Consider the following 12,135-nt stretch of genomic DNA (forward strand, 5'->3'; position numbering starts at 1 on the left):
ATTAATGCTAAATGTGTAACCTGAACATCTCAACCATGTTTTCCCCTTGAAAATGTTTTCTGTACATGAAAACCTAGTGGCTCCACTTTGGGAACATAATTGAAAGGTTTCTTTATTGCACATATGTATTTTTTAACATGACAGATTATTGTCCCTAACTTACTAAGTCTTGGTTTGGTTTGTTTTGGTTTTTTTTATTTATTTTGTTTTTTGTAATATTAATGTTTTTCTCTTTAATTTCCTTTGGCACTCGTATCATAAATGTTTCAGAATAATCGAAATAACAATGTTAAGAAGTAAGCAGGATTATAATAAATAAAATCGAGAAATTTAAGACAAAGAAAGACAAACCTTGAGTAAATATTTAATCCTTTTACGGCTCTTCACTTCCATTCGTAAAATTGTCAACACTATTTTAAAATAAACCTTTCTAATTACTTGATGATTGAATATATATCGAAGGGGGATATAGTTTCTTGTTAGGAAACTTTAGGTTAAATTGATTAATGTCGTGTTTGCAAGGAAAATGTCATTTATGGCAGTGGCCTTCACCTCGTACCATTTCCGGTTGTACACAGGATGCGAGTTTTGAAAGAGCTTAAATATATATTAGCAATAAGTCATAATGAAAGGAGTGGAAAAGAAGGGATGTGAAGCGATATTACGCAAACTTGATCAAGAGGATGTAATGTCATTGAAAGATACTGTCACAAAACGGCAGATAGCAGCTGAAACTAAAACAGGTTTGTTGGCACGAAATGACTTCCCTCGGAAATGCGGACTCGTAAGAATCGTATACTATCACTATGTAATTGAACTTATTTATGTCTTGCAAGTGGCTGTGAAACATTGCGGGTATTGATCCTGCTTTGTTTCACGTCACGTCGTATATGTAATAAGTGCTGTCATTACAGTAGCGCAAAGATACGAGTAAGTGGTTCAGTCCCCAACTGATGATGTGAAAACCTTACAAGAACTGTCTGGATTTACCTACACTACATCAGCTGGTTCAAAATGTGATATGGTTAACCTTATCCCGATGATGGAAAGGGATGGTGTACTCAGCCATCAGGGTCAGATAAGAGACTTACACTTATACAATGCAAACTTTATGGTAACTCAGTACCCTGTCTATATGTTAATATTACATTTGGCTTTGGATTTGTGAAATATTTCTGTGGTTGCACTCTTATAGGAATGTTATGAAGGACATTTTCAGAATATTATGTCATCTCTTTATAGCATTTTCTTCTTTAACATGATCTACATTACCATGCTTCATGGACCTTTCAGATGGAAATATATTTTTCAGAAGCCATCCGTGCTATAATAACATACAGTGAAACCTCTGCTGAACTGCTGAAGAGGAAGAAGATCCGTAGGGATTTGCTGTTCCAGTACCTTGATGACAACAACGTACCAGTCTCGGTCAGTGCTGAAAAACACCAGTTAGTCTTCAAAATACTGGAGTTCTGGGGTGTCGGGATCACTAATGGTGCAACAAAGAAACAGGTAAGTTTTAGTTAATACGACAGTCAACAGATCTTGAATATGTATATGGTATGACCTAACAGGCACCCTTCACTGTGGAGGTCCCGGGGTAGAATAGGTCCTCAGCAACCCTTGCTTGCCATAAAAGGCGACTACGCTTGTTGTAAGAGGCAACTTACAGGATCGGGTGGTCATGTTGTTGTCACTGGATTGTCTAGTCCAAATTCGATTATTTACAGACCGCTGCCATATGGCTGGAATAATGGTGAGTGTGGTGTAAACCTAAACTCACTCTCACTCACTCACTCACTCACTCACTCACTCACTCACTCACTCACTCACTCACTCACTCACTCACTCACTCACTCATTCACTGTTAGGCACCCCATCTTTCTGGTTTGTAGATTATTGCTGTGAAATCTTACCATCATTACTGGCAAAACATTACCTTCCTTATCTTATTTTAGTTGTGACATTGAAAATATTTCTGTTAACCGGTTTCCTTGTCACACTGAAGACCCGGTCGTGGTTCCAAAAATGGACACATTTTGTGAAGTTGATTTCTGGTGTCCACAATGAACTTGCTGGAATATTACTGAATGTTGCATAAATATTAAACTTACACGCCCTGATAGCATATGGTGTACTTTACTTAAATGCAGCTGATTCAGTACTAGTATATATGGTTACGATTGTCCTTCTTGACTGCAACCAAGAGAAATCTGTTTGTTGACCATGGTGACTGACTTGTATGGGTTTTTACAAGATCATGACTGATCATTAAAAAAATCAAGATATGTGATGAACTATGTTGTTGTCTGCTTGTTTTACAGGCAAACAGTGCAGGTGGAGACTTCAGGCACAGCACAACTGAATGTCAGACAGATGTTGCCATCAGAGCATCCACTGGGACCCAGTCACCACCTTTAATCTCTGAAGCCAAGCATTCCATGGCAACCCAAGCTGGAGAAACAGCCTCAGATACACAGATTCAGCTGCGGCATCAGCATCAGCCTGTTCCAGTGCCTGCTCCTTTAGTCCTTGACCTTGAGGGAGATGAATCATCTGCAGTGGTCATCCAGTCAACTGCAGCATCGAGACTCCAGTCAAGACCTGATTATCAGAAGTTAGGAGAAACGTTTGCATCATGGTTCTTTAAGATACTGAACTCACACAATCCATCATTGAATCAAGTTCCTGAAGATTTTGGTCCACATCACTTCTGGAATGATGTGAAGTTGTATCTGTTGACTCAGACCCCCAATGAGAACAGTGAGGAATATGAAGGAGGTGTATTGGTGTCAAAGAGATTTCTGGCCTTAGTGAAGGAAGAGCAGCTCCTGTTCAATCCTAACATAACTGGCGATGGTGTTCAAGTCAAGTCTGATCCTCATGGGCTGGTCATAGTCATGGTGTGTGGAACAATTCACAGGGGTAATAATTGTCTTGGGGTCTTTCAGCAAATGTTTGGGTTAATCGGGGATCCCAGATACGATAACAACTGGAAGGTGAAAGTCTCTAAGCTCAGGATTCAGAGCAGTCAAGTGACTTCTATCCCTAGACTCCAGGATAGTGACAATAATGACTTATTGGCTGTCATACCTTCGTCCAGCACATGATGGATTCAGATCACATTAGTGAGAAACTGTGAAATAGTCATACAGAGTTGGTGGTTGATGCATATTGAATCTGGTCCCTAGAACTTCATAATTATTTATACATTTCTCTAGGACAGTGAACTGTTTGTGTGTCTGATCACTGATTCACAGGACCTTGTAACGCTGGAAACTGCCATCAATGATGATCAAGGTGTGTACTGACACAAATGGGGGTCTTAGCACTATATATAAGGCTAAGACCCTGTTTGTGACACTACATACCTTTATGGCAGGTTTTAGCGTTACAAGCCCATGTGTATTGATCTTGATGTAATGGATTGTTATTGCTGGACTTGCGTTTTAAATGAAAAGGAAGATATTATCTTGGGAGTAATGGCCAATATGTGTGGATGGCTACGGGGGTGAGAAGGAGCAGCAGCAGCGAGCGAGAGCATAGTATTAATGCATAATCACCTTTCCGCTGTGACAAGCAGACGAGGTGAGCGTAGCGAGCGATGAGTTCCACCTACTGTGAAGCAGGCTGGAATTACGATTTTTTGGTTTCTGCTGTGAAAGCGGACAACCAGCAGCATAGCGATTGATAGCTTCTCACCCCAAGCAGGCCATACACACTATGACGTTTTAATTGAGCAAAGTGAATAAAGGTACAATGAATATCAATGTTAATACTTCTAGATTTAATGTACACCCAATCAAATAACGGAAATAAGTGAGCACGGGAAGGGAGGGAGGGTTAATATGGTAGTGAGCGACGGTAAGTAGTGTTCGGCGGAGACGCGAGAAGTGAAGCACCGTTATCTGTCACGTGTTGTGATGATGTAACAACTGATGACGTCATGATTTGACGTAATGTTTGCAGCTGCGCGAGCCAAGATAATATTTATAAACAAAGGCACGTGGTATAGCCACGCCATCAATAACACAATTTAGCGGTTAACGCTAAATGCTATTATCTGCTTCTGGTTTACAGAGTCCAGACTTTTATGGTAGGTAACAGTATAACTATGGCATATGGCCCCATTCACTGATCAGAATTTGTTGAAAAGTTGTGAATCCACAGCAAGTAAACACCTGTTAGCTTTTCAGTGTTATTGATGACACTGACTTAAACATATATTCCAGGCCTGGCTGGCCCAGTGGTTGTGTCCCTCAGTTCCGTCAGCTGCTGCTGTAATTTCAAATCTCAGGTTTTCCCTGACAGTGATCATTGGTGCTTGTAGTGAACATTTATGTTCTGTACATGTTGGTCTTTCCTCACACATGGGCTATAAAATATAACATAAGAGACAGTATTATGTTTGTTATAGCATGAAGTAAAAAGGAGCCCAGAGACTTTCTTCATTTCCTGAACCTGTGGAAATCTGGACTTGCCACATTTTCTAGACTTGTGTGGGCTTTCTTGGTTATATTTATTGCAGGATCTGTATGAGAGACTGAACAAAACTGTTTTCTAATGTGTCTCCCAGGGACTCTTTATTTAGAATCTTGGATATATGCTATATGTTTAGTATCGAAAGGTTCCAAACAGCAGTAAAACCTACTGACATAAATATGTTGAAAGATCTATGAGATATCCATTGGAGATATAATAAATTTGTATCAGAGATAGTAGTATTAATTCCTTGTGTGTTGCACATAGTCCTCATAGCATTTCCGGAAACAAATATGATTTTGACAGTCAAATCTTTATTTGGGCTTTGAAGGGGGTTGGGGGATCAGTGTATCTGTAATGTTATTCAATTTCACTGTTACACTATTTTCTGTTACACTAGATGATCTAAATGTCTTCAGCTTGATTCATGGAATATCCAGCGGGTTCTTTGAACTGAACAGCAGATATCATGATGGTTGTTACTGTGAGTTCACAGGAGTATTCTTGTGCATATTAATTTACACACAGCTATGCCAGGCCAAGGATTTTAAAAGTAGCCTGCTCATGAACAGGTTGCCAATGTAACGGCTTTTATGTCAGAATAGACTGTGGAACCCTACTCACAAGCAAGTATCAGACTGACAACATTTTGGTGTTATACTTGGTTGGTGTCATATTTACAAAGATGAGGAGGCTATTGTTATTTAAAATCATGGAGGTAATTTTAATCTGTTCAAGTGTTGGAAGCTAGAGATGTGTTCCCATTGTTACCCAATGTTTTCTTTGTATTAGTGTTAGATTATCCGTTCAGTTCATGGCATCAGTGCCAGAGTTTATCAGTTTAAATAGCGACTGGATCCAGTTGCCTAGGGTGTGAGAGAAAAGAAAATCAATGGACTAAATATAAGTTCTGTATCACGTGTTTCTCTATAGACTGTTTGATTTTCTTTCACTAAAATTATGTAAAATCTTGTGAACAAATAATAACACCTAAAGACAAAGACATAGTAAGAATTTTTCAAATAAGATTGTTCTTGAAGAGACCATACTTGAAGAGCATGTTAAAAAATATGCAGATAGTTTACCGCCATTTGCATGATATTTAACATAGCACTTTCTTTCTTTCTTAGTTGACATGTGAACGGCAGAAACATTTTGGCTGAAAAGAAATGTCATGGTGGCCATGAAGATATGTGAATGACAATGAAATTATGCAGAGATAATGTAAGAGTCTGCTCTTGGTATTGTAGTAATGAATATGCTACAATCATCACAGGGTTATACTACACTCATCCATACTGGTTTATGTTTTGTTATTTATGTGTAAGATGTTGCCTTATAAAGTATATTAAGTTACACTGATCTTGTGTTCTTACATGCCAGCAGTATTTGTTGTATTTCCCATGTGGTTTAACACTGCTGTCAGCAGTTAACCAGCTATATCACGGTGGTCTGTGAAAGTGGAAGCCATCAGGTCTGGGCCATACAGTTCACTGATTGTTATCAGGAGCATTGATCTACTTGGTATGATGAAGGGAGCAAGAGAGTCCGATCATTATTGCCCATGGAAACCGCCTTTGACCTGGGTGAATGTATGTGGCAACCATCCTTGCATGAGTGACATAAACAAACTTGTTTCATTACAAAGTCTTCTCTCAACAACATTGTTGGTGAAGAGTCACATTCACAGATATTTATTTACATTTGAGGCAATCTCAAACTTTCCAAACTCAAAGGATCCACTTCCTGACTCATGTCATTGTATTCAACTTGGGCACATCAGTACTTACTCTGTTGATCACTGGACAGCAGTGATAAACTTCCGGACAGCCGCCATATAGCTGGAATATTGCTGAGTTCTGCGTTTGACCACAAACAAACAAAAACAAACCTGTAAAGCAATCATGGATGTTATTTGACGTTATGGTTTCAATAACTATCATCCACCTTTAAAAAGAACCAACGATAATGCACTTGAAGTACTGCCCCCATGGTCCTGTTTTTATTTTTATTTATTATTTTTTTTTTTCTTCATGGACGATGTATCCATGAAAGCATTACAGCCTCTCTGTTAACAACGCAGTTTTATTTTCAGCAATACACGCCCCTGTGGGACCTTTGACACAATGTTCTAACATCTCTACTATCTTTGAGGAAACACTTGAACAAACACTTCTTTTAACAACAATCTCATTTTAATCGTTCGCTGAAATATAAAAGGCAGCCCTTAAAACCCTAGCCGTATTCCTGCTGAGACGTTTGTCTTCACAATGCATGAGGGGAACGCCTCCAGCTGATGTCCTGATACTGTGATCAACTTCTTTAATTTATTACAGCTGGCGAGTTCGTCAATAACATTCTCCAGTTGATATTACTGGTATAAACTAAAATATCAAACAGGATGAAGACTTGCTTCAAGAGTACTTCTTTAATGCTTTAATGTTAATGAAAATGTTAATGCTCTTTTCCCTGCCCTTTGGCCCAGATATGTGGGAGTTCAGAATCCACAGACATGCCGGCAGTCACAGAAATGTAATGCCCACCTGCCAGGCTTGGGGCCTCGTATATCACGTTTGCTTCCTGTGAACCACGTCGTATCTTCACGAGCCTGTTACACTCTCCTCCAAGAGTTCTCCCACTTGATCAGAAGTCAACCCCGTGACTGAACCCGTATGTTCGCCTGATACTCTCCCTTGCTCCATTTGGGTTATTCTGTAAAGAAAAATAAAGTCAATTTCGTCATGCTTCACATATAAATATAAGCAGCTGCGGTGTCACTTGTGGTACTAGCAATCATATTTGACTAGATCGACATGACTAGTCCAGCTGTCTGCCTCTCCGCGATTCTCATTAGCGGTAAACATCTGAGACTAATGTCATCACGTACGTCTGATGTATGCGCCGTGGTATAAATGGATTACTTGATCTTACATTTTCTATATGCAACCGTGAGCTACATATTTTCCAGAATCAAGGAAAGGATGATTGATGTTATCCTGTACCATCGCCCCAGCGTTATTAGTGTTATCTCTGAACAGACGTAGCTGTAGCCCAGCATAAGCAATCCCCTCCTACATTATACAATTGGGTAACATGTAAAAACTGGCAATAAAGAGTTTACATTTAGCTTCCTGGTAAAAGAAAAGGCACCATTACCTTCAATGCTGACCAGCTGTTGTTGTTGTTCTTGGATTTGTCATAAATATTATAAAAGTTATCAAAACGCAGCTAGATTCAAAACTATAAATTACAACAACAAAAACTGATAGCATTTCATTCACAGTGAAACCTGTATAAACTAGCGCCCCACAGGTCGAAATAAAATGCCGGATTAGACAGGGTGACGGATTAGACAATGACGACAATGTTTGTATTGACAAAGCCTTTCTATCAGTGCACTAGAACAAAACAGCTTAAGGCAGCAAATGCATCAGCATACCCATAGAAAGATACTCCTGTGAAAGTAAACGTTTTTACATTATATTATGGAATGTGGGTACCAGGACAGTATGACAAACAGTGAATTACGGCAGTCTGAGAAAAGGCATTGTGTATCAAGGCGCACACACACGTATACACACACACGTACACACACATGCACACATTGCGATTTGCAGTAGTAGAAAATGCTGAAGAGACCAAAGCTAATGAGCACATCGATTGTGTCACATCAACGAGTTGTCTGCCGATGGATTTGCAAGCATAATTCTACCACTGAGGCTTTGCGTATACTAAAGTGCATATCTACTTTGCTATGGTCACTATATAAAGTGCAGATGTGGATGCGGTACCTCTATTACATAACGGTTGTAGGAGTGTGTCGGATAAATGCCGCCATTACGTCTAGCCTGTTCGTACATGCGTATCCATGACAACACGGCGGCCTCGCCAGCCAGCTGAAACCACATGTGATTCATCGTATATGCCCTCGTCCTTCATTTAGAAAGTCAGAAACCAAACTCTCATTGTTACACACACACACCTAAATGCGAAAATACATGTTGTTCAATATGCTGTTGTTGTCCCTTTTTAATATAACCGGTAACTGTAACATTTGTATGAAAACAAAAGCAATGAAATATAAATCTCTTAACAATTAACTTGGCGTCCAAGAAGATAAAGTCCCAGAAATGTTTGATGGGGTTCATATCGGAACTGATTGTAGGTCATGATTACGCTTTTCTGCAAATGGGCAATGGCGGTTCAGTAGATCCTTTAGAATCAATGAATATCGGACGACTGTGTAAGGGATTGTGATCAAAATGCGGTATCAAGTAGTTCTTGTTATGACGTGACCAGCCACTGAGAATATCAGGCCCCAGATCCTTTCAGTCACACCATACGCCACCCCTCACCATCACGGAACCATCACCTCCACCAAAACGGTTCAACTGCATGGATCATCTCCAGTGATATGTCTCATTGCAACATTACAACGTCTCCATACATAACAACGGCCTTCGGTAACGTGTGGAAGATAACAACCTAATCAGACCAGAGAACCCATATCATGAAGTTGCGGTTTTCTCAGAGTCGGCACTTCGCCAGACATCCTCGTCTGTGCTTTTCTGTAAGGCAGAAGCGTCTGATCGGACGAAGCATGCTCAGACAACCAGCCCAAAACCTCATCATGACTGTACTGGTTCAGAGTCGGACTCCCACTCTCCACTTGGTCATGAGACAGAATAAGACATGGGATTGTTCTGTGTTTGGCCAGCTCTTCCATGGCCTTCAAGGTCTTGGACGGTCTGTTACATCACCGGTGGCCATCTTCTTGAATAGTAACCGTGCAAGCCAGTTCACTACTTGTGACAGAACATCACTGCTTCATAAGAGCAATAAGGTGCCATCAAGTATTTTTGAAACGCCACGTGTTGTTATACCAAGAAAAGCTCATTTTTAGAACTGTTGTCTTTGAAATCAATTCAGAAAACTGTGATACACAAATTGCAGTTCACGATCCCAGTGTGACTGGTGCTTGTGCATGTTTGATTATCTCATTGTTAGGGGCTGGCCCTTGAATTGCCAACTGACCTTGGATTCAAATCGTGCTCACTTCACGCTCGTGACTTGTGTATATATGGCCTTGGTTGAAATATTATATCACATATTTATATAATATGCGTGCTCTTTCACACATGAAACGGGCCTTGCTTGTGAAAGAAATATTCAAAAGTTTCGGTTTTACCTGAAATAACAGACCCAATTGTTTGTGTGTATGAATCTCCAATTCCTGGTTCAAAGTCGTGTCCCCTAGAGAGTCAGAATATGCTTATCGTAAATAGTCCTCCCATACTGATACTGCATTTGTATTCAAGAAAGCGATAAACAGCGACGGCAGCTTCCACCTGTATTAGCCTGACACGTCTTGATCTACTAGTATTACTAACACTAGGTGAACACTAGGTGAATATGCTGCACTATGTGTAATGATGTGTGGTTAACTGCTAGTGTGGCTGTGTCTGCTTAGAGCGAAAAAGGCAACTACATGTATGTTTCTGGAGTTATCAAAAACCATCGATACCACTGCTGGACAGGTCACTATTTAGACACGAGTGTCCATTTCATCGTAATCTTTGCTGAATATCAGCATTAACGTCTATGCTGTGCATTACTTGACACTTTCCCTAAACAAAGAGCGGAGAAACAGATGTTCTATGGTTTGGAAGACACAGTCGCCCTGACTACGATTCACGTTTTCGTAAAACCAAACCTGCTTCACACTTGTCTAGTAATGCTGGAACAATGCTCAAGACGGCGTCTCACCCAGCTCGCTCACCATGCTTGGAAATAATCTCTAACTAAAATACGTGTACCTCCATGGATCTCCTCCAGTCGTAGGAATATTGCCGTCTCAAGCTGTCTTCATAGTAGTTCGTCCCCATCGTCGCCACCGTCGCTGCGGTCATCACACCGACATCGCCGTTACGGTCGCTGTTACGGCCGCTGTACTCTGAGGGCTCATTGTCCTGTATCTGAACCTTCTTCGAAGTCTTAGCAGCAACTGTTGGCTTGGCCACGCGTTGCTTGGGACGGTTTGTTGCACCATAGTCCTTGTACACGTACTCTCTGTATGGAGTTATGTATTGCTTGAACTTCACCTCCTCGTACGGCTTGTCGTACGGTTTGTATTTGTATTCTCTGGTCTTAATGTCCGCGCCAAGTGGCAACCCCATGGAGATCGGGATTTTGTCAGCAAATAAGTTTTTATTCTTGTCATACTTGTTTCTTGATTTGGAAGATTTATTCATGTCCTCATAGCTTCTATACTTGTACTCCCTGTACGGGATATCGGGACCCGTTGGCTTGGACATGGAGATGGGCAGCTTGTTGGCATAGTATGGTCCTGCGGTATTGTCATGATTGCTCTGTTTCCGCTCGGCTCCTTGAAACCCGACGGCGACGTTCCTAGTGGTCCTGGGTGTGTCGTACTGGTAGGGTTGGGGCTGTGGGTACGTTGGGACGAGGTTAGGCTTGTACTGATACTGGTTCGTTGGCACATACGGCACAAAGCCGTCGTCAATGGGTGCTACCCTTTTAACCCAGACAGGAGATAAATCTGTCATTTCCTCGCTGTTGCTAGATGGTGAATCTGTGAACAAGAACAGAAATAGATAAGGAAAATCAATAGCATTTGGGTTATCGTGATTTGTAAGCCAGTGACGATGTAGATTTGTAAGTATTAAAGATGGATATCTCTCTCGTGCGGATCCAGATTTTCCAAAACAAGACGGCCAGGAGAGTTGACTGTGGCCTGTTAGCCCAGGATAGGTGGAGTGTGTGCGTGCGTGCATGCTGACTAGCCGATACGAAGGACCACCAGTAGAAGCGAGAATATGTCTGATCTGTCAGAATGGAGTGTTAATTGAACTCATATTGCCCTTTTTATGATGATCTTAGAAGAACTCTTTCTCTTTTTATAGAGGCAGCGTATGTTCACTGCCGTTTTAATCTTTTACCAGATGCAGCGGAATTCTCTGCGTTATTAAACCTTAAAGAGTTTCTCATTTATGTGCCAAAACCTGGTATAAAATGTATATGGTGTTTGTTTAAATAGTGTTACTCATTTTTTACACATTTCACACGTTTGTATTCTTTTAAACGTGGTTTAATTTATCGTAATTCCTATGGAATCGCATTTTTCTACTTTCTGATGTCAGCATATTTTACATGTATGGGGTGAGAATACTAAATCATCTGTCTGTCTGCGTGCATGCGTGTGTGTTTGGGGGGAAGAGGTGCTGTAGTGTTTTGGGGGGTGGGGGGTGTGCTGTAGTGTTTGGGGGTAGGAAGTGCTGAACTGTTTGAGAGGAGGTGTTTGGGGGTGGATGGGGGCGGGGGGGGGGGGGGTTAGTGCTGTAAGGGAAGAAATAAACCCCACAGCCTATCTAAAAGAGCTCAATCTCAAATACTGCAATCATCTCACAACCACATGCCGCTCGAAAGATCGCACACCCATATCCATCACATCCACAGTCAGAGGAGGCATAGGTTGTGTCTGTTCAGTTTGCTGTCTATGCTTTGCCGGTTTTCAGAATGGTGGAGAGGTAATGGAGAACTATCAGATAAGAAAGTATACATTCTCAAATGTTCCAGCACCCGTGTAGAGGTTTTCGAAATGAAAACGATAGGAATGTATTATGTAATACTCAT

The 12,135-nt window shown here is 40.9% G+C and overlaps 2 protein-coding genes across 2 annotated transcripts; one reads left to right on the forward strand and one right to left on the reverse strand.

The window, feature by feature from the left end:
• Window positions 1–555: 555 nt before the first annotated feature.
• LOC137276731 (uncharacterized protein C3orf38 homolog) lies at window positions 556–5,839 on the forward strand. The gene is made up of 3 exons (XM_067808366.1): window positions 556–743; window positions 1,313–1,512; window positions 2,325–5,839. The coding sequence occupies exons 1-3, from the start codon at window positions 626–628 to the stop codon at window positions 3,108–3,110; spliced, it is 1,104 nt and encodes a 367-aa protein (XP_067664467.1). The 5' UTR covers window positions 556–625; the 3' UTR covers window positions 3,111–5,839.
• A 1,286-nt stretch (window positions 5,840–7,125) lies between these two features.
• LOC137278824 (uncharacterized) lies at window positions 7,126–11,971 on the reverse strand. Its single transcript, XM_067811334.1, has 4 exons — window positions 11,938–11,971; window positions 10,299–11,074; window positions 8,274–8,378; window positions 7,126–7,194 (listed from the first exon to the last, which is right to left on the reverse strand). The coding sequence occupies exons 1-4, from the start codon at window positions 11,969–11,971 to the stop codon at window positions 7,126–7,128; spliced, it is 984 nt and encodes a 327-aa protein (XP_067667435.1).
• Window positions 11,972–12,135: the final 164 nt, after the last annotated feature.

This window comes from Haliotis asinina, chromosome 3 (assembly GCF_037392515.1).
Source record: "Haliotis asinina isolate JCU_RB_2024 chromosome 3, JCU_Hal_asi_v2, whole genome shotgun sequence".
NCBI lineage: Eukaryota > Metazoa > Mollusca > Gastropoda > Lepetellida > Haliotidae > Haliotis > Haliotis asinina.